This window comes from Pelophylax lessonae (genome assembly GCF_965119305.1).
Source record: "Pelophylax lessonae genome assembly, chromosome: 1".
NCBI lineage: Eukaryota > Metazoa > Chordata > Amphibia > Anura > Ranidae > Pelophylax > Pelophylax lessonae.
In genome coordinates, this window is record NC_138768.1 from 449,826,938 (window position 1) to 449,850,360 (window position 23,423).

A 23,423-nucleotide genomic window follows, 5' to 3' on the forward strand; every position below is an offset into this window, starting at 1 on the left:
ATGTTGTGATTTCCATTACAGTAGCATTCCTATATGTGATGTAGTGCCGTCTAAGGGCCCGAAGATCAGGGGCATCCAGTATGGTTTTCCGGCCTTGACCCTTACGCACAGAGATTGTTCCAGATTCTCTGAATCTTTGGATGATATTATGCACTGTAGATGACGATAACTTCAAACTCTTTGCAATTTTTCTCTGAGAAACTCCTTTCTGATATTGCTCCAATATTTTTTGCCGCAGTATTGGGGGAATTGGTGATCCTCTGCCCATCTTGACTTCTGAGAGACACTGCCACTCTGAGAGGCTCTTTTTATACCCAATCATGTTGCCAATTGACCTAATAAGTTGTAAATTGGTCCTCCAGCTGTTCCTTATATGTACATTTAACTTTTCCGGCCTCTTATTGTTACCTGTCCCAACTCTTTTGGAATGTGTAGCTCTCATGAAATCCAAAATGAGCCAATATTTGGCATGACATTTCAAAATGTCTAATTTTCAACTTCTTATCATTCTAACTATTTTACATAATTACCTTTATACTTTTAGATCTCATTGGTCCCAGTTTGCCTCCATCACTCCTTGTTTGGGGTGCCGTTTTTACCATTTGAGCCCCACTCTATATATGGTCTCTTCCTTTGCGCTGGCTCTTTCCCCTTTGGATGCAAATGGCTGTGTCCGTGCCTCAGCCCCGGGTTGAGTGTCCCCCGGTTCGGCTTGGTTCTCTTGTTCCAGCACTGGATGTGTTCTGGCAGATTACATTACTTTTTTTTTTTGAAAGAAACTTTATTAAAGTCAAAATGCGATACATGGTAAAAAGTATAACATTGTTACAGAACATTTTTTCATTTTTTGGGGTCGAAGGCTGAGCAATATAAGGGGCTCAAATCTGACCCAGAGAAACAAGGAGATTCACAGAACCAGATCCAGAAAAGAAACAAAATATACTAGAACCCTAGTTGGATGGATCTTATACACCTAAATAAGATTAGTGCCACGGGGGGGGGGGGGGGGGGGGAAGAGAAGTTGCGAAAGAGAAAGAAGAAGAGGAAGGGGGGACAAACAAGGCGGATCATGGGGAGGAGGTATAAAGGGTGGGAGGGAATCAAGGAGAAAGGGGGGAGGGGTACCTGTGCGATGGCGAAAGTACAGGATAAGACAGAATAACAAAATAACCTACAGCGGTGGTTTTACTGCCCATCAACAGCATAAACAAAGGCGTCCGCCGTCATTGCAGAGACAGCATTTATGGGTAGCGAATCCAGGAAGTCCTGCCATTTGCTTAAGAAACGATCCGATGAGGATGAAGAGTTAGAGTCCATATTGATCCGGTCTTTGGTCATAAGGCTCAAGAGCTCACGGTGGACTTGTGTTACAGTAGGGCCCTCATTTGTAATCCAATTAGCGAGGATAGCTCTGCGAGCTATTAGTAAGCAGGTGAGGATCCAAATCCGAGGGTGGGGTAGCGGAAGGCTAGTCCATATTTGCAGACGTTTGTCCCAGTATCCAAAAACAAGTAATAAGGGGTCTTTCGGCAACTGAAGAAGTGTGATTTTGTGGATGAGCGCCAACACCTGGTCCCAGAACGTAGAAATAAAAGAGCATGCCCAGAATCGGTGGTGTAATGATGGGCGGTCAGTCTTGCAATGGGGGCATAGACGTGTGGAAGGAGACTGCCCGTTGGACGTAAAAGGAATGTAGGCTCTGTGCAAGATTTTTAGCTGCGTCTCCCTCCACGATTCATTAGGGGTCAGGCGAAGAGTACAATGGTATCCTTGAAACAGCTTCGTGACCAGGTCCTCCATAGGAAAGTCCTTGGCCCAATTGGCCGCCGATGATCCAGCAAGGTTAGAGGACGTGAGAGTTTGGAGGGGTTTGTAGATGTCGGAGATGCTGTAAGTCCCAGCGAGCAACAAGGGATCCAGTAGGGGATCTAGAAACCTATTGGTGTGCAAGGCCCCTGAGGATCGAATAAAACTATGACATTGCAGAATAGGGAAGATGTGCGAAGCCGGGAGATGGTAAGCGTCCAGGATATCTTTTATCGGTCTGGGTTTGCCCGTAGTGTGATCACAGAGATCAGAGAATTTTGTCAGGCCTTCAGATTACATTACTTAAGGTAGTAGTAACCCACACAACTTTTATCAGATTTTTTAGACTTAAATTTCTTGTAAAACAAGTTATCTCAATACAATTTTAACTTACAATTTCACAAATTATTTAATATCTAAGCTCCTGGCGAATGGACGGAGGTCCATGAAATGCGTAGAGCCTACTATAACTCAGATGTTTTAATTCTTGATATCTTTAGAGACCGCGAGTCTACAGAGACATGATGTCATATTGAATTTGTCATACCTCTTGGAGACCTATGTTTGATCCCTGTTGTATTGTACTTACCTATATTCAATATGTAATAAAATGTTTTATGTCATCTCTCTGTATGTATTCACTTATCATGGTCCATACATGTATTCATTTAATAAAATGTTACAGGTCCAGTTGATCTCATTTAAAGTCCCATATTTTCTTGTTTGTGTTTTTGCAGTTTGGCAGTTCATAATTTTGTTCTGTTTTTATCGCATTGGGTAGAAGTTACCCGTATTTCTTGTGCACTGCCACATCTTTTCTAACCTTTTTTCAGTCATTTAATTTTTTTTATACATGATGTATCTTTAATACCATTTTATGTCTAATCAATTTTCCCACCATCCAGTGTACAACGAGAGTCCTTTAGGTCTGTCCGGATCACTCGATCCGGGGCTGCGATGGGCGGCCTGTCGCCTCTCCCCCTTGCCCGTCTCTGTGGGTACATCCGGGCTTGGGGCGGGATGTCATGCCTCCCATCGGCGCCATGTTTGGTGTACTTGGTGCTTGGCGCCTAATTGGCGTCATGTTTCCATGGCCAACACTTACATCCACCTCCGTCATGGATGGCTTGCTCTTACCCACTACCAGTACGGCAGACCGGATGTTGGGGGGAGCCTCCTCCGTCCATAAAGGTTGACGCTGACATGGCGTTGGCACAGTTGCACGCATCGAGGCATCCAGCATGGATCGGACTGGTTTCTATACCCACTAGACCCTTTGGATTGATTTTCTCATAATTTTTGGGCTATTCTGGTAATGTCCCGTATTCCATTCCCACCACTCTCATCTTTATAAGCACTTCTTGAGCACTTGATAATTTATCTCCTATTTATGCTACGAGGGGTCTCCCTTCACTTTTCCTCTTATCACCCTTCAGCGCACTTCTTTGCCTTCTCTTATATTTTTTACCTCTACATGTCACTTTTATTATTTCTTATGCACATTCTCTTTGCACCTCCTAGGAGGATACTACCTTAGTGATCATATACTGGCAATCTCTGGGCTTACATGGTTGTATTATTTATACTTCCTAATCCATTCTAAATTTTAATTTGAGTATCTTATCATTGTAACTATTTTGCCTTTATACTTTTAGATCTCATTGATCCCAGTTTGCCTCCATCACTCCTTGTTTGGGGTGCCGTTTTTACCATTTGAGCCCCACTCTATATGTGGTCTCTTCCTTTCTGCTGGCTCTTTCCCCTTTGTATGCGAATGGCTGTGTCTGCGCCTCAGCCCCGGGTTGAGTGTCCCCCGGTTCGGCTTGGTTCTCTTGTTCCAGCACTGGATGTGTTCTGGCAGATTACATTACTTAAGGTAGTGGTAACCCACACACCTTTTATTAGATTTTTTAGACTTAAATTTCTTGTAAAACAAGTTATCTCAATACAATTTTTACTTCCAATTTCAAATATTATTTACTATCTAAGCTCCTGACGAATGGACGGAGGTCCATGAAATGCATAGAGCCTACTATAACTCAGATGTTTTAATTCTTGATATCTTTAGAGACCGCGAGTCTACAGAGACATGATGTCATATTGAATTTGTCATACCTCTGTGAGACCTATGTTTGATCCATGTTGTATTGTACTTACCTATATTCAATATGTAAAATAATGTTTTATGTCATCTCTCTGTATGTATTCACTTATCATGGTCCATACATGTATTCATTTAATAAAATGTTACAGGTCCAGTTGATCTCATTTAAAGTCCCATATTTTCTTGTTTGTGTTGTCTAATTTTCAACATTTGATATGTTATCTATATTATATTGTGAATAAAATATAAGTTTATGATATTTGTAAATTAGTCCATTCCTTTTTTACTCACAATTTGTACAGTGTCCCAACTTTTTTTGAATTGGGTTGTATTACAAGTTTTAGATACAATTACAAAACAGAGTCTCTGGGCATTAAACGACTCAGAATAGTTCAAACCATAACAAAAACCCAACAAAATACTAGCAGCTCAGGTAGAACTCTCGATCAACAAGAAGGGTATTACAGTCAAAAATGGATAAGTATATAATCAATATAGAACTGATCACAATAGGAATGGTCATTTAAAGACCTAGGCACCAAGGGCAGAAATACAAAAAATGGCAGGTACAAGTAAAGTGCAAAGCTAACTCCCCACCTGGGGGAAGGGTAGGGGTGGGACAGGAATCTTTTCTGCCCCTACACAGCCACGCCACTCAATATGACAGAAAAACTCAGGCTGTTACATTATTATCAGTTGCACACCTAGCATTGGTGGTAGAGGGAAACTCAAGCCACATGTCCCACACTTTGTGGCATTTCTTCCGGGACATCCACACGAGAGGCAAGTCATTTTATACAACAGTATCACCAAATTAACCATTTTTTTCCAACACTCTAAAGGAGGGAGGTTGCTCCGATTTCCAGGCTAATACAATTGCCTTCCTAGCATAAAAAAGAAGAAAACTCAGAAGGGTCCTAGATGCCCTGGTGAATGCCAGGTGGTGGACTAAACCCAGGAGACAAATGGCAACCATCAGCAGAACTGAGATCATAGTTACTGAGTGGATAAATCAGACAACTTTGGCACAATTCCTGAATATGGAGGACCAAAATACATGGAGAGTCAGCAGAAGCATCCCCACACCGCCAACAAATGAGTTCCACCACAGGAAAAAAAAAAACGATGGAGTCGCTGTCAGATAGGCCATATGCAGAATTTTAAATTGTATCCATCTATCCCCTCACAGCTACCAACTGGGTAAAGGGGTAATACCAAACATCTCCCCGTCCTTGCCATACAGGTAAAGCACCTCCGCCCATCATCCATTTCGATTGCAGTAGATCAAGACCCACATGAACTGACAGCACTAAAGCCTTACAGATCACTAATAGGGGCTTCTCCAAAGCGTCATCACGCAACAGGGATTTTAAATCATCCTGGAGCAGATGAAGTGTGCTTGTACCAAAGACGTGCATTTATGCAATGTACTGCACTGATTTAAGCAGTGTTTTGTACAGGTCTCAAACAGAACTCCTTGCTGTATTCATCAAAAAATGTACTACAAATTACCATGTTGCGCTGGCATGCTTTATCGTGTACGAGTGTAGTGAAGAAAAATCAGGCAGCCAATTTTTTTTCTAAGTGCACTGCAACACATCTCTGTTGCAAAAAAGTGTTTCCACTTTTTTTTTTTTTTAGCAGTAGGGAAAGTACAAGAAAATGCATAAGGCACTGCAATGCACTCACTGGGAGTAAGCCCTAATTCTATTCACATACCCAGAAATGCAGTGTTCACAATCGTATATATGAAACAGTGATCCCTTGACGAGCTATACTGTTTATTAGATACTAGGGGACACAGTCATGTTCTGATGAGTTATACTGTCACCTACAGGAGGATATTGGCAAAAAAAAAAATGTAGGCCAGCCAAGGGTAGCATGACTTCTACACAGCATGCCTAGGTTTGTATCATACAGTAACACAGAGATGGAACCCTCAAAGAATTTTATAACTAGTACAAAAATATATATATTTTTTCCCTTTCTCGTCCATTAAAGGCCACTGAAAGCCATATACTGTCAGGATGTATAAAAGCAGTCAAACAGAGGGGTGGGCAACAGCAGCAACTGCAAACAGGTTCAACAAAAACATAACCCAAGTGCAACCTGAAGCATCAACTTCTAAATCTGACAACGAATGAGGCAGAACCCCGTGCCCGATAGGGAAACCTGCTAACATGACCAGAGGGAGAACATGGAGCAATAACCTGATGCCCAAGACCAAGCAAAGAATGGTCACCAATCAGACAAGAATGACTTCACACAGAAGGGAGCACTAAACTATGGACCAGGCAAGGAGCTGGTCAACCTAAACCCACCAAAAAAAGTGAATCCAAAACAGGGAAAAGCGCCAGAATGGCCTTCTTTAAGAGTGACTTATCCAAGGAAAATGGGCCTAACCACAGATGGAAAGGTCCCGCAAAGTTATAAAGGCTATCCCGATTCCTGTCAGAGGATTTCTGCAGTGGTTTAGGTTGTTCTGCCCCCAGACAACCCAAGGTGTCACAGGGCCCTCTTCTGACATCCTTAATCTGCAAGGCAGGGTTTGAGATGCACCTTGGTGCGTAAACCTCTCCAAGTCCAAAAGCACTGTCTCCAGAGGATTTCCCTTGAGATCAGCACAGAAAAGATTAAGACCCACGGTATTGTCCACAAATATACTACCTCTCCTAATGCAGGAAGGACTCCTGTTCCACCTTGGTGGTAAAGACACATCTGTACCTAGATGCTGCCCAGTAGTGTCTGAACCAGGAGACCTACCCAAAGAGGGATCTCGCAATAGTGAAAGAACCACCTGTTTTTGGAAATTCAAAAAGTAGCCCCTGAGACAATAAATTATTGAGAGTGATCAGACCAAGAACTACCTGGTCCTCGAGGCAGGCACAACAGTGCTATAAGGAAAGAACCCACAACAGCAGAAATGGGACTGAGGTAGACAAAAACAAAGATGGAAAAAAGAGGAATTGCCTCAGAAAGGACTGTCCATCAACAACTGACGCTCCTGCAAAAAGTGCCAAGACATAAGAATAAATAGTTGTGGCCTTCCTTCATAAAAAGCATGCCAGGGACAGACAGATTTCAGTGCCAGAATATACAGAGTATTCAGAGAACAGCAAGTGCTGAACTCAGCTAACCAAGCAGGCCAGAGGGTCCCTCTGGAGAAAGAGAGGAATGATGAAGATGATAGGTACCAGGTACCACAAAATGTCCTACATGCCCTAAGGGAAGAGAATTGACACAGAAGTTACAGCAAAAACCCCTGGATTGAAGAGGCCCCCTAAGTGGACAGGAAAGGTCTGTTAATTTGCATGGGGTTACAGGGGAGTAGAAACTGAACAGCTGGAAAAAGTGCCAGGGGCAACGAGTTGGCATGTAAACCTAGGGGTGCCCTTCTGCACCTGGATGCCTGAACAAAGAATTGCCCAAGGACCTGCAAGAATTATAAACTTCCCCCCAAGTGTGGGCATACCATTATGCTGAAGACTTTTCTGAAGGCTTAGCAGGTTATCTTGCTTCCAGCCTTGCGAGCTGCCAGAGAACCAAGGTTAGAGGATCTAGGTGTGCCTATCCCTGGAGTAGGTGATGGAGAAGGAGAAGGATAGGATTCAGCTGACCTTAGACTTCTTATTCTGAGTCAGTGGAGTGCTCTGACCTATTGTGATATCCTTGATGATAACGTCAAGGGTAGGTTCGAAGAGATGACATGCCTTAAACACCAAGTCAGTCCCCTTTGCCCTCAACTGCTGTCCAGCACCTCAAGTGATCATACAGGACACAAGTTTAACCACTTCAGTTCTGGAAGGTTTACCCTTCTTTATAACCAGGCCATTTTTTTGCGATACGGCAATTTAACTGACAATTGCGCAGTCATGCAAAGCTGTACCCAAATAAAATGAATGTCCTTTTTTCCCTACAAATAGAGCTTTCTTTTGGTGGTATTTGATCACCACTGCGGTTTTTATTTTTTATGCTATAAACAAAAAAAGACTGACAACTTTGTTAAAAATATATATATATTTATATATTTTACTTTCTGAAATAAAACATATCCAATAAAAAAATGTAAAACCCTTTCCATGGTACAAATGGCTGAAAACAGCAAATTCAAAGGGTCCCAGCTATGCAAATAGGGAGGTAACTCCTGGTGCTCAACCTATTCACAGAGTCAGTCTTTAGAGCTAGAGCAAGACCAGGAAAAAGCTCAGTGGCTAACTTGTTGCCAGAAGGGGGTCTTGCAAACACCAAACACAGAGCCCTTTGCCTGCCTGAAGGTCAGAGGGTTAGCAACGCAATGTCCAGTCTAGTGGGGTCTGGGTACCGCACTCCAAAGTTAGGCTGAAGGTAGGGACCAGCTCAAGCAGTGATGTAGGAAGTAATCTTGATTGAACAAAAAAACTGAAGATGAAACAGACTTTTCCCAGCAGAGCTGAGGAAAAAGACATCCATCCTTCTAAAACAGTGGTCCTCAACCCTGGTCCTCAGGGCCCACTAAAAGGCCAGGTTTGCAAGATAACTGAAATACATCCCAGGTGATATAATTTGCTGTTCAGTGATTGCAGTATTCTAGTCTGCATCTCCCCAAGGTAATACCTAAAATCTGGCCTGTTAGTGGGCCCCGAGGACCGGAGTTGAGGACCACTGTTCTAAAACCCTAGGAAGAAACAGCAGAATGCTGGGTAGTGGAGGAGTTTTCCTGGCCTACAACTTTTTTTTTTTTTTTACCTGTGCGTAATCCTCCTGTAGGGGACAGTTTTAACAGACTATGACTACCTGTTTCCCTCAATGGAGGAGAAAGGAATATTAGACAGTTTAAGGGTGGGTCACCAGAAAGCACAGTAATGAGCGATGTCCCTGAAGTTTTGCTTGGCTAAATGGGCACAAGTATGTTTCTATGGAAAATACAGAAAGGGACAGCAAACACAGATGGCCTTTATCTGCACAGCTTGGATTTGACCCTATTTCTAGAGGCCCTTACAAAGCTGAGTGATGAAATCTGTTGAAGGTTCCATGAAACTACATCTTTTGGCCATGCAATTTATAAAATGAATGTTGAATCCAAAGTCAGCTTACTATGATTAGGAATAGGGGAACTGGAACTGGTAAAGTGGGGTGTCCCGTTGTGACATTTGCGCATCAAGGAGAGTATACTACTTTCTTATTAGACAATGTCATAGGTGAAGGAGATTCACATACCATGAGCCCCTACGACATTAAAAAAGTGGCCCTGCTGTTACATAGTTAGTGAGGTTGAAAAAACTAAGACATCAGTCCATCCAGTTCAACCTATGCTGTGTATTCTGCATAATGTGAACTGGTAAGTGGTGCTTCATTTTTTAATTATTATTAGTTATTGCATATATTAGGCAAATCAAATTTTTATCTAGTGGAGCAAGCAATGGACTTCACTCTGTCGAATAACAGATGGAGCAGATTTTCATCTTTAACTGTGGTGTGCATTTTCTTTCCACCCCATATACTTGGGCCCTTTAGCATCAAATACATACTGTGTGTGCGTGATCCAACAAAATTCAAACTCCATTGGCTATAATCTATAATATAAGTAGATAGGGTATGCAGTGAAAATAGCTAGCTAGATCAGTCAGGATGTACACGCATTAAAATCTCAACAATAGTCACACAACTGTGTTGCAATAAAACATTTGGTATTTAAACATTTTTTTGCGCTTGCTAACCTCTATAACTGTTCAGGGACCTCGCTGTCCAAAGGAAAGAGAAAACATAAGATAGAAGAGAACAATATGAGAACAGGGATACAAACCTCAAGGACAACAATAAATATAATCGCTGATTCAGGACCAAGCGAGGGTAACAGTCTCTGAAGCTGTCCGCATTGTCCAATCAGGTAACAGTTCACAATAATGGCTATTACACCCATTGCCTCCATTACATTCTGAAAGAAAAGTGCGTATGTTTTTACCTTAAAAAAAATGACTATTTTAACTCAGTTGCTTGTTTTTGTTAGTAATTTTTTGCCAGATAAAGATCAGTGAACATTAGGTGAAAAAGCTACAGCTATAAAAATATATCAGCAGTACAAAGTTGATTAAACCATGTATATTGTAAACCTCTCACTGCCGTCCACACCCACCAGCTCCTTACTTGCCACTGTCCAATTCCGTCCACACGGCGACCAAATGGCCTCTGAAATCCACTGCAGAGTTTGAAGGCATCACTGCGAATTTCAATGATGTTATTGACAAGGGCACATACTGCAGCAAGGGGAAAAGCAGATGAGAAAAGGACCACATAGCCAAACTGAACAAACATCTCTTGATAATCCTGGAAGGTATCCTAAGGGAAGCAAACCACAAAGATTAGAATGGAGCAGACCTCATCATGCACTTTAATAAATGCGCTATAAAACCAGCCTTAGAAGTTAAACAGGTAAATACAAAATGTTACAAAAATATCAATAAATATTCCCTTTAGCCCCCTTTCATAATGACAGACCGATCTGCTCCACCTGTCAGTTTTGTAGGCGGACCCAATCAGATCATCCATAGCTCTCTATTGGGTGGCAGATGTCAGTGGACATTTGTCTGCTCTCACCTGCTGGCCTCCAATCCCATCCTGTCCACTAAAAACACACTTATGGTTGTACTACTTTGATAAAGTTTATAAGCAACGGTATCAAGCTCTGGTTTGTCGGGATTCTGCTGGCCACTTCCCTCATCCCTTTTGCGATATCTTGAGAGGGCTTGGGGGGGTTCTGCTGGCAGTTCCCCCAGATTAGCTCTTCCTTTTCATGGCAAGAGGATTTGGGACTTGGCCGTCGCGAAACTAAATTGCCCCCCCTTTACATGAGGATACACCCTTGTGGTATAACAGACATCTGGGGGAGCTGTTGCACCTCCCTGACCCTAGTGTTTGGATTCGTCATGGTATTTATCAGCTGTTCCATGTCCTGAGCGGCGGCAATCTTAAAACGTTTGACCTCTTGAAAGCGGAGTTCCGTTACCCAAACTATATGTTTTTACGTATCTACAACTGCGACATGCGTTCCGCGCCCAATTTGATGGGACTTACCCCCTTTTACAACCCCTGGATGTTCTCCTTGTTCTGAAGGGGAGCGAACCGCGGAAACTGTTTTCTATCTTTTATGACATGTTAATTACCCCGTCGGCTACACAACTGGCATTTTCCGTTAAACCTCTCTGGGAGGTAGACGCTGGGAGATGGATGATGAGGATTGGAGTGAGGTGTTGGAGGTGGGCAAGTTGGTGTCTCCAAAAATGTCAGACAGGCTTACGCAAATCTACATCCTTCATAAGGCCTATCTTACACTGGTTAGGTTGTCTAAGTTTGATCCCGCTCGGAGCCTGGATTGCCCCAAGTGCCTATCTGCTGGAACCTTTGAGCATCTTATTTGGAATTGCCCGCGTGTTAACTGTTTTTGGGAACAGGTGGTGCAATTCCTATATGACCAGATGTGCTCTCCGGTTTCACTAGATCCTCGGCAATGTCTTTTGGGTCTCTTTCCGGACTGGGAGCTGGATAAATCTACGTTGAAATTCTTGCACGAGACGCTATTTAGTGCCAGGAAGGTGCTGGCGCGGAGCTGGATACAGTACTCGACTCCTACACTGGCCACCTGGATTGCTGAGGTGAATGCTACTTTGTTCAACAAAAAACTAAATTTATAATAATAGGGGATGTCCCAATAGATATAATAAAATTTGGGACCGGTGGCTGCAGTCGCCTTTGACATGTTGCTCTTGATGACTCTCTTCACCTGTTTCACACTGTGGCTGGGGCTTACACCTTTTTTTTTTTTTTTTCTTTTAAGCTCAGGGCGGTTTACTTATGTTGCACACCATGTCTTCTTCGTTCTATGGACCCTTGTGTCCTTTATCGCTATTAATATTGTTATCCGTACCCTTTTCCTTTTACCTTGTGTGAACCACACCAGACGTTTTTGGGGTTTTTTTTTTTTTTGGTTTTGTTTCTTTTATTTCTTTTGATATTTGTTGCTCATTTGGATATTTTATTTCTCTGATGCCTACACTGCACTGCATCTCCTGCCATGTATGTTATACTTTTCTTTTGAGCCATTTTGCACTCATGTTGAGCATATATTGTATATTGCACAGTTTAATAAACTTTGTTCTGGATTTAAAAAAAAACACACTTATGGGGAGGATAGTCAGATGAAAACGGACAGGTGCACCGGACACGGACCGGTCATCCACCTGCTAAGCGAGGATTAGCAGATATCCCCTGCTGAGTAGGTGGATCTGCTTTATGGGATCCACCCTGTCTGAAAGTGGAATTATGGGCAGACAAGGTTGTGTCATGAAATACATAAAAAAAGTCCAGGCGCTGATCCCAAAGAATTGTCCCTAGGTAATAAACCAACCGACTAGTGCGGTAACCTCTGAGTGACCAATGGGTAGTGACTGACCAGGGCTGCCAACCCTAAACATGGGATGAGAACATGAATTTGTAGTACTAGAAAACAGAGGGTGGCGCTCACTGGCGTCAGTAAATGACTGTACTCTATGGAAGACTGTGGAATGTCTCTTTAAATAAATATAGCGTTTATTGAATACATAATGAACCATAAAAAATAGCCACTACAGCCCCAACATTCCTGAGTCTCCTAGGGTTGTTGTAAGATCAGGGAGAATGTGAATGTTCTCCCTGATCTTAAAACAACCCTAGGAGACTCAGGAATGTTGGGGCTGTTCTGGCTATTTTTTATGGTTCATTATGTATTCAATAAACGCTATATTTATTTAAAGAGACATTCCACAGTCTTCCATAGAGTACAGTCATTTACTGACGCCAGTGAGCGCCACCCTCTGTTTTCTAGTACTACCAAGGTTGTGTCATGATGCTGTTATAGGTAAGGGGCTTTAAAGAGAAAATTAACCTGAAAAGGAACCAAACACATACAGGAAATATAAAAACACTTAACTTAAGAGAGCATATTTTCCAAGGATGAGGGCTGCTCTCAAAGACTTTGACTGGGAGGGAATATTGGCATAGATTAACTCAGAAAAGAAATGGAAAATCTTCAAAAAGACTGTATGCGAACTCAAAAATATTCCCATGGGCAAGAAGTTTAAAAGGCCAAAAAATAAAACAGATGTGGCTCATGGCAAAAGGTAAAAAACTATAAATAATAGGAGCTTCTAAAAAATATAAAAATGAAGGAACACCATCATTGTATAAATGTTACAAAGAATATAACAGAATATGTAAAAAGGTTTTTAGGGATGCAAAAATTCAAAAAGAACGACAGATTGTAAAAGATAGGACAAACCCAAAAAAATTCTTCAAATATATTAAAAGGTAAAGTAAAAAGGTCACGTTTAAGCACGTAGAAGGCAAAATTCATTAAACACCTTCTTCAGCTCTGTGTATACAAAGGAGAATGGGGGAGCTCAAGTCCATGATCAGGATGGTATTGACACAACCCCAAATGATCCACAATGGCTCAAAAGTAATATGGTCCAGAAATATTTAGACAGAATAAAGGTGGATAAAGCACCCGGACTAGATGGCATCCACCCACGGATCCTAAAAGAATTGAGCCCTGTCTTTTCAAAGCATTGTTTCTCATTTTTAGGGACTCGTTAAGGACTGGAATAGTACCACTAGACTGGCTTAGGGCCAATGTGGTGCCTAAATTTAAAAAGGTATCAAAGTCTTTATCAAATACCTGTAGACCTGTTAGTTTAAACTTCTATAGTTGGGAAGATACTGGAGAGTTTAATAAAAGACCACATAGAGGAGTTATTGTTGGAAAAAAAATATTTTAAAGCAACAGACCGCATTAATTCATTAAAGACAGAAGTTGTCAAACAAACCCAATTTCTTTTTAGGAGGTGGTAAGTAAAACAGACAAAGGGGTGGCTGTGGATGTGGTATACTTGGATTTTGCAAAAGCGTTTGACACAGTTCCCCACAGATGGCTAATGTTTAAGGTAAAGTCTACAGGATTGGAAAGATCAGTTTGTAAATGGATAGAAAACTGGTTAAAAGACAGAATTCAGAAAAAAAAAAAAGACAGAATTCAGAGCATAGTGGTTAACGATTCATAATATGAATGGTCTAAGGTTGTTAGTGGTGTACCCCAAGGTTCAGTGTTGGGACCCTTTTTTTTTTTTTTTTTATATTTTTATAAATGATATACGGTCCAGGAATAAAAGTAGAATTTCAGTCTTTGCCGATGACACCAAGCTATGTAGTGGAATAACATCCTTACAGGATGTCTCAACTTACAAGCCAACCTCAATGCACTGCTTAATAGGGCGACTATGTGGCAAATGAGGTTTAAGGTTAATAAATGTAAAGTTTTGCATTTGGGGGCTAAGAATATGCATGCATCATACATACTAGGGGGGGGGGGGGGGTGAGTACAACTGGGGCAATCAATGGTGGAGAAGGATCTGGGGGTTTTGGTAAATCACAAGCTTAATAATATGCAATGCCAAGCTGCTGTTTCCAAAGCAAGAAAATTCCTTTCTTGTATTAAGAGAGGTATGGTCTCCAGAGAGAGTTATTATTTTGCCCCGTAAAAATCATTAGTAAGATCTTACTTGGAATATGCAGTAGGGCTGCAACGATGCGTCGACGTAATCGATTACGTCGACTACAGAAACACGTCGACGTGCGTGAAAGGCGTCGACGCGTCACGTCACACGCCCCCTGCTCGCATTGCAGGACGGTGTTCTGTGAACGTTACACCGGGCCGCTGCATTGATTGGGGCCGCTGCAGGCTGCACTGCCCCGCCCCCGGCCCCCGCTGCGCTCCAGTCCAGAGTGTCCGGCTCTTCTACGTCAGCCGCTGTGAGCGGCATTACGTCCCGGGGCGGCTGCGCCTGTCGCATCAACTGAGCTGACTCTCTGTGGCTGCAAACTGCCGCCAACGCCGATGATCCATCCCACTGCCCCACACAGACGAGACGTCACGCGCCACTCCAGCAGCATCATGTGATCGCAGGTGAGGCTGAGGGGTCTGCACTGGGAGGGGGTCTTACTAAGTGGTCTGTACTAGGTGGGAGGGCTTACTGAGGGGTCTGTACTGGGAGGGGGGGGCTTACTGAGGGGTCTGCACTGGGAGGGGGCTTACTGAGGGATCTGTACTAGGTGGGGGGGGGGCTTACTGAGGGGTCTGTACTGGGAGGGGGCCTTCTGAGGGGTCTGTACTAGGTGGGAGGGCTTACTGAGGGGTCTGTACTGGGAGGGGGCCTACTGAGGGGTCTGTACTAGGTGGGAGGGCTTACTGAGGGGTCTGTACTGGGAGGGGGCTTACTGAGGGGTCTGTACTTTTTGTTATTTAAAGGATTAATTAGCTAATCAAAAAAAAGAACACTCAATTAAGCAAAAAAATAAAAAATGTAAATAAATTAGTCGACTAATCGAAAAAATAATCGATAGATTAGTCGACAGACAAATTAATCATTAGTTGCAGCCCTAATATGCAGGTTAAGTTTTGGGCACCAGTTCTCAAAAGCGGAACTGGAGAAAGTGCAGAGAAGGGCAACCAAACTGCTAAGAGGCATGGAGGAGCTCAGCTGTGAGGAAAGATTAGAGGAACTGAATTTATTCTCTCTTGAGAAGAAGAGATTAAGGGGGATTTGATCAACATGTACAAATACATAAGGGGTCCATATAGTGAACTTGGTGTTGAGTTATTCGCTTTAAGTTCATCACAGAGGACAAGGGGGCTCTCTTTACGTCTAGAGGAAAAGAGATTTTTTCTAGAAATACGGAAAGGTTTCTTCACAGTAAGAGCTGTGAAAATGTGGAATTACACTCCCTCCAGAGGTGGTTCTGTCCAGTTCAGTAGATTGCTTTAAAAAATGCCTGGATTATTTTTTAAATATTATAAATGGGAACTATTATTTATAGGTAAAGTTGATCCAGGGAATCAGATTGCCTCTCAGGGGATCAGGAAGGAATTTTGTTTCCCCTGCTGTAGCAAAATGGATCATGCTTTGCTGGGGTTTCAACTCTGGGTATAGGAGTGTGTATATGGAATTGTAGGATATTTATTTTTTTTTATTGGTTGAACTAGATGGACATGTAACTAACTATGTAACTCTAACTTTGAGGGCTTAAAAACAGGTTCAGTTTAGGGCCAGCTAAAACAGCAGTTTATGCTTACCTTTCCATCATTTCCATCATTATTCCGAGTTTACAGAGGGCTGAGGACTCTCTGCGACCCCAATGTTTCAGCGCAGGAGGCCAAAGTAGCCATGCACCAGTGCTGCCACATGAGAGGAAGGGGGGTGAGTCAAACGATTCTGCATACTCAGAAGTACTAGGTATTTATTTTTTTTCCCGGTGGTCAAATGGAGTGGTGGGGGAGTGAAGGGAAGACAAACATTAACTGCTGGTCAGGTTCAAAAACATAATACAATCTTACAAGGCTAAGCATAGAATGGCCACACATACAAACAATACCACTCTCTCACCTCATATTTCTTCATACAACTTTCCACCTCAGCTTGAGTCAACTTTGTAGGATAATGGTCTTCTGGAGGGTTCATCCATGACTCTCGTTTCTGCTTTCTTTCTGGTTCCTCATCATCTTCACCTTCCTTATTAATCTCAGGTTCTACAGTCATCCTTTTCCTCCTTCTCCGTGGCCTCAGCTTTACTGCAGGTTCCTGCTCTTCCAATTCATGAAGCCCTGCCACAAGTTCTTTTTCATCTTCTTCATCATCCCCCAGCTGAAAAACTGAGGCTGGGTCACTGCCTTTCTCCACAAGTGTAGGGCTCCCTTCTTGTAAGAAGCTCATCTCATCCTCTTGCTGGGACAGTAGGCACTCTTCTGCATGCTTTTCACCTTTTTCAAGAAAGCTAACTCTTTTCAATTTCAGTCCACAATCCATGATACTTTCTTCCTCTGATTCATCCTCCTCAGAGAAAGCACCTTCTTCTTCCTCCTCTGGGACACCACAACCGCCATTCAAGCATTTCTTACGCCCCCCTGCACCAGGCTCTAAAAGGTCTCCAGGTGGCTTGGTTGGCCGCTGAGGGAAGGCATACTTCTGCACAAGCCTTCTTAGTGCATACTGAATAATAAGCCACATGGATTTAGGATTAATCTCTCCTTGCTGCATTTTCTGATACAGGTGAGGTTGTGAGACCTCCTTTACATTCTGCAGAAACTGGCGTATGACCAGGAGTGTGGCCAACATCTGTATAAAAAAAAAAAAAACACAACAAAGTACATCTTAGAGAAGCTTCAATTAGTATAGGCTGTATCCAGCATACAGATAAAATTCATAAAGCAATACATTTTAAAGGATAAGTTAACCTTTTGGAACAGGTTACATGTTCTACTCGCATTTAGGGCTTCTCTGGACGCCAGTTCTCACTCCGCCCGCATCATTCATTCACCTTGTTCTATAAATTAGAAATATCAAGTACCATCAGCCTTTGCGGCTGTCGGAGTGCAGTTCTCAATGAACTACCATGGCGCGCTGTTCAGCGCTCAGGTAGTTCATTATCTCTTCCTGTCAGTGTGCATCTGCCTGCTCGTACGAGGTACAGACAGATACACTGACAAGTCTGCAGGAGTCCTGCATGGCACCCGCAATCTATTGATTGTAGGTGCAATGTTTTACAGGCTCCAAGCAGAAAAAATAATAAATGCAATTTTTTTTTACCTGCAAAAAGATATGCATTTAAAATGTTTTTACATGGTGCGGCTTAGCCCCACTTGGCCGCATTATTTTAAAACAGCGAAAGTGGGCGCCCAGAGAAGATGCCCACTGACACTGGGTGGAGGGGTAGAAGGGAGTGGCTGCAGCTGCTGGATACGTTCAAAACAGTGAACTTATACTTTAAACAAATTCAAAATTTAAAGCTATACTGTGCATTAGCTAGCCAGTTCTACAGAAAATGTATTTTTTATTACAAAACCTTTAGAACTCACATTCGTTTAGCTGATCTAGTTTTCATACATCCCACTGATGCTGGCTGTAACATCATGGAGGTACTCGCAGTGTGAGAAGCCTCTAATCAATATCAATCCACAACAATCACAAAATGGCCATATCTCTTAAGTTGTAATATTGTATTGTAACGTTTATAAGAATGTTACTCCATGTGCTGTCCACTGGTGACAGGTGGAATTTAGAGATTTTTCATCTAAACACTTTATGCAGTCAATATGCACAATATCATCACCTTAAACTAATACAATTTAAAACTAGGTTTCTCTTCTGCTAACATACCTGTAGGCCATTTTCACAATGACAGAAGCCTTCCGGAAAAACTTCAAATGTTTTCATGGCTCTCTCCTGTCTTCTTACTAGGATGGGGCAGCAATTAGTGAGATCGCCCCCTAGTGCTACAGGAGAGGGCACTGTCTTTTTCCTGAGGGCCACACATGCACAGTGCACTTTCTCTTTTGCCAGGTCGGATGAGCTCAACAGCCGCAACAGAAGAGAGCGAGCACACTGCCCATGCGCAGCCTTCGGTAAAAAAAAGAAAATGCTACCATTGTAGTTTAAGGGGTCACTCATCCTAATATCTGCTTCTTACCAGTAAGACATGACAGAGCCATGAAAAGCATTTGCAGTTATTCCAACAGGGTTCCGTCAATGGGAAAATGGTCCACATGTATTTTAGCAGAAGAGAGGTCTAGTTTTAACATCCGACTAGCTTAGAGTGATGCTATTATTATTACTGTTATTATCATTATTTATAGTGACTACAGAGGACGTTTTTTCTTTTTTTTAATGGTGAACTATCCCTTTTAAGTAGTACTCCATCAAAAAACTATTTTGGACACAAAAGGAGAAGAATTAACACCTCTGCTGGGTATATTATTGTGGTTTCCCTGATAGTAAGATTAGCCTGCATTTTCTGTCCCATTGATAAGTGACACTAAAGCCCAGTAGACACTAATCGTTTTTTTTTTTGTTCAACGAACAAAAAAAAAAAAAAAAGGACACATTAGTACAGTGATCTCCCTGCTGAGCTGACAGCGCTGATTGGGGGCCAGTTCAACTGCTGGTTTGCCAGCATGCTTGACCAGCTTCTGTTGGACCGGCTGGCATACAGTCTGCCAGTTTTATTGAACCAGCCGATGTCTCCCGACATTCGTGTGTGTTAAGCTTAAGACAGGCATAAGACAGGAAGGGACGGAAAATTTCCTCAGTGGAACAGCAACAGCAAACAAAGCTTGTAGACTTTCTAACCCTCCCCCATTCTACTTTTCTTGCTGCTTATTTTCTCAATAAAGAAAAAATACTTTTTACAGCACTACTCATTGTGCAAGGGAGGTTCTAACCTTCTTCTATTCTATTAAAAAATAACTGGAGATCCTCCTCAAGAAGTAGGTGCCTTATAAACATTTAGAGGCAAGATGTAAAAAAAAAAAAAAAATGCAGATAGATATTTTTCCAACCTAAATCCTTTTTTTCCCATTTGCAAATCTAAAATCAGCTTTGATCTTAGAAGCCAAGTGAACTACACACCTTGATCACAGCCGAGTTCAACTTTTGCTACTGTGGATCTTGCCATGAAACTGGTGGCAAAACCCATTTTTTCAGCCATGTGTGAATCAGCCTTTGATTCTTCCCTTTTCTGTGAAGAAAAAAGGGAAGTAATCAAACACCACAGATGGTTTGAGTCTCTGCCAGTCCCTGCTGAACCATTCAATCCATGTATGAGCAGGCTGATTGTACCCAAGTCGATCATCAATTGCTTTTGGTACAACCAGCCTGTCAAATTGCTAGCATGCGATTACTGCAAAAACCACTGTTTTCTTCTGGCAGAGACGGCTCGACGTGGCCCCACCCTGGGGTTGCAGTAAAGAAAATCGCATCATCTATGGCCAGCCTTAGAGATGACATTATTGCAGTGTCTCACTACCACTGTTCTGTGTGAGGCATCTCTCTATCTAAAATACTGTGTATGGCCATCCAAAAAGGCTGAATACCACCCCCCCCCACCCCCCACTTTTTGGAAGCCATACAGTCAACTACTGATCCGACTGCTTTGGAGAGCACATTATATATCTGTTTCTGTTAGTCATATAAGGAGGAATAATCATTCTGCCTCCTCCAGGCAGAGCTAAGGCCAGATATTTCAGAAAAAAAGCTTGCAAAGTTCCATTTTATCCTTTAAAGCCTACAAAGCAAATGTAGAGATTATGGTTAAGATCATTTTTTCTAAATGCTGCAGCTCTCTGCAAACGTATGTTACAACTAGAATTTGCAAATTTAAAGTGCACCTGTAGTATCAGATAAAATGATATGTTGCAGAAAAAAAACAGATGGCAAAGGTAGCCTTTATTGCTTATTTTTAGTATTTTGGAATCACGATGACCACTTACTGCACTAATTAGGCTCTACTCAAGCATAGTAAAGCTTGCTATACATTATACAATTTTCTTATTCAATTTCCTTTAGATTTACCTTTAAGTGGAAGGAACTGCCAGACTGCATACAGATTGAAAGTGTTTTGGTATGAGCTCATAATATATGGTTTTGGTAAATCTAACAAAATACAAAACTAGGAGAAAATAGGAAAATTGCACAAAAAAAAAGTATAATGTATGGCCAGCCTAAGGCATACTTGATGTTGTTATGCCTATATTGCGAAAATAATGAGGTTAGGTTGTAGTCAAGATTAGTGTCACTTTTTAGGAGGATAATGATAGACAGCTGTCTTTCATATCCAACCAATTCCACAATCTATTCATGCTTCTCTGCCCCATTTAAAAAAGGCCATGGAGACACGGACAGAAATGCCTTTTATGTATACCTCTCTTATCCTGGTTTCTCTTCTTTGCTAAGTGCTTGACTTCTTTAATTTTGAAACACTAAGGGCTTGACGTTCTTAACTCTGGAGCTAAAGCCACACAACTAATACTATACCTTACGTTGTCAATGTAGTCATTTTTGGGCACCAAGGTGCTCTCTTAGGACATTGTGGTGGTAGGTATGGTTTAGTCATGGAGATTATCTCCAAAGTTGGGAAAGGTGAGCCACTGAAACCAGGATCACAGAGGCACAACCAAGAACTTATTTACTGGCTACTAACCATAACAGTGGGCACCTGCTCTTAAGAAAGTCTTTCAGTGCCGGGTCACACTTGTGCGATGCGGGAAGGCTGCGAATTCGCAGCCTGTTCCCGCATCGCAAACGCACATCTGGCAGTTCACACTGCCATATGCGATACACAGGGGGTGTCAATTAAATGTTAACGACACCCCCAGTTTGATCGCATATCGCAGTGCGATCTGACAGTTCGCAGAGGATCAGATCGCACAAGTGTGAACCACTGTGCGATCCGATCCTGATGCGGCTGAAAAAAAGGGTCATGTGCGACTTTTGTGTGGGTGCAGTGCAAATTTAGCCATACAAAGTGTATGGCTGAATTCGCACTGCACATCCAATCGCATGTAATGAAGGAGCAGTGCGCTCAGATATTACATGCGATCGCCGCACACGCTATAGTGTGAACCAGCACTATATGGTTTAAAATAGCAGAGCAGTTTTTGCTACATTTTCAGATGTCAGAACACAAAAACTTTGTTCTGGATGGAGGGTAATTATGGGCCTCTGCATGCATTATTATACTTCTCATTACAGCCTAGGTGTAAAGATTTATTGTGCAGAATTTACCCCATTTTCTTCTTTCTGCTTAATAAAGTGGAAGGTAAGAGCAAAGTAGATTACTGAGGAAGATTATAGAGGTAGTCAGGCTTCAGTGGGAAGCATAAACCTCCAACCACCCTCCATTCTATACCAAATAACCTTTGACTGGAGATGGTAATAAGCCAAGGAAACATTTGAACTCTTTAAGTACTACAATAGTTAGCTTAACACCACAGCAATGGGAGTATAGTTCACAAAGTTCCCATACAATAAATAAAAGCACAGAATTCCCCCTCCCATCCCCCAGTTTCATACTTTAGACCTGAAGAAGCGCCGGGCTGATCTGAGTAGTGCCCTGAGGAAGATGAGGAACAGTTGGAACTGGAGGGTGAGGAAAGGAAGGAGGGCGTCTTTAATCTGACGGGTGAAGCTATGGGGCAGAGAGAAAACAAGCAGTTGCTGCAAGGAGGGTGGGGAAGGATGGTGTGAGGTAAAGGAAAAAAATGAGGGGGAAAAAAGAGAGATAAGAACAAAGGAGAATAAACAAAATTATAAAGTAGGAACAGAAAGAAAAGGGTTAAAGCAGTGTCACATGTTCAGTTCTTTTTCTACAACATTATTTTATATTACTTGAATAGAAATGTTCTACAACTCTTATTAAAAAAAAAAAAAAAAAAATAGAAATGTATTTTCCCTGCAATAAAACCCTGACATGTGAACCTGCTTTAAACCAGTCACTGTCGATCAAGATTTAGGCAGCACAGTTATTTAATAGAACAGCACTTTATACATGCATGGAATATTGTGAGTCACTTCTTGGCATCTGTAGGAGTAGCAAGTGGGTCTAAGATATGTGAAAGACCTATGAAGGATTAGTCCAGGTTGAACCAAATCTGACTGGCTAATCAATACAAAAAAGCGCTACACTGAAAAGCACTAATGAAACTGTTATCTCTTCTATAACAGATACTACTGCAACTGTTTCCTATCCTTCACTTTTTCAATGAGCACCAATAACAAACAAGAACAGTGCCATCTTGTTTAAACATGGATCTTCATGCCCATCCATAGTATTGGTTTACTGACCAGCAATTTAGCAGTGCTGAGAATCAGTAAGAGCCAATTAACATCATGTGCAGTGCATGCAACTTCGTGTGTTGCAGTGTGCTGCAATAACCGGTTCGTTAAAAACGAGTAGGCTGCAACATACAAAAAAAAAAAAAAATACAATAGCTTCTAGCTTTATTTTTTCGAAATTCGATGCAGTGCACCGAACATCATGCATTGTGGTGTGTTGAAGCACATTTGTGTCTTGGAGATACATTGGGGTACTATTCAAAATGAATGATACCACACCAACACATGCGACATGCAATACAGCAATGCAAGCTGTGTGAGTGGGTCCTAATTACTGTATCAGTTACTGCTGTAAAGTCTCAAAGATTACTTAAAAAATATATTTTTTATGAATAGGTCTTTATTATTTAGATGTGCACAAACTGGATATATCCTTCAAAATATGTCACCTACAAGACATGCATGTTCCTCATCGAACAGTGACCTGGAAGCGGATGATAAGAGTTCAGAAATAAGATGGGATGGTGAAGGGAATGATTATGTAAGAAGAGAATGTAACACATATTAATATGTTGAGAGAAGGAGAAGGTATAATAGGAGAGGTATAATGCCTAAAAGAATACAAACCATACAAAAAAGAAATTTCCTCACAGCTATTCACTATATATACTTCTTTCTTATGGCGTTTCTCCTCAACACATTGGTTGGGCATTAATAAAACCCATGACTATTAATAATTCTGTAGCAATAAAGCTGAAGGGGAACGTCAAAAGTAAAATTTAAAAAAAGTAATAAAACAAAAGTTGAATTGAAAGGTAGCTCGTGTTAAGTATATGTGTTGC

The 23,423-nt window shown here is 41.8% G+C and overlaps 1 protein-coding gene across 5 annotated transcripts in view; it reads right to left on the reverse strand.

Annotated features, from left to right (window-relative positions):
• ANO8 (anoctamin 8) overlaps positions 1-23,423 on the reverse strand; it is a 168,119-nt gene that overhangs the window by 10,187 nt on the left and 134,509 nt on the right. For 4 of the 5 annotated variants that reach the window (XR_014225598.1, XM_082265895.1, XM_082265893.1 and 1 more), the window contains exons 13-16: positions 21,820-21,963; positions 16,360-17,088; positions 10,034-10,225; positions 9,693-9,824 (exon numbers count right to left, since the gene is read on the reverse strand). Coding sequence is in view for 4 of the 5 variants with exons in the window: in XM_082265895.1 (XP_082122021.1) it covers positions 9,693-9,824; positions 10,034-10,225; positions 16,360-17,088; positions 21,820-21,963 (1,197 nt within the window). In the remaining variant the exon portion in view is untranslated. The remainder of the gene's footprint in view (positions 1-9,692; positions 9,825-10,033; positions 10,226-16,359; positions 17,089-21,819; positions 21,964-23,423) is intronic. The other variant, XM_082265894.1, reaches the window with a different exon arrangement.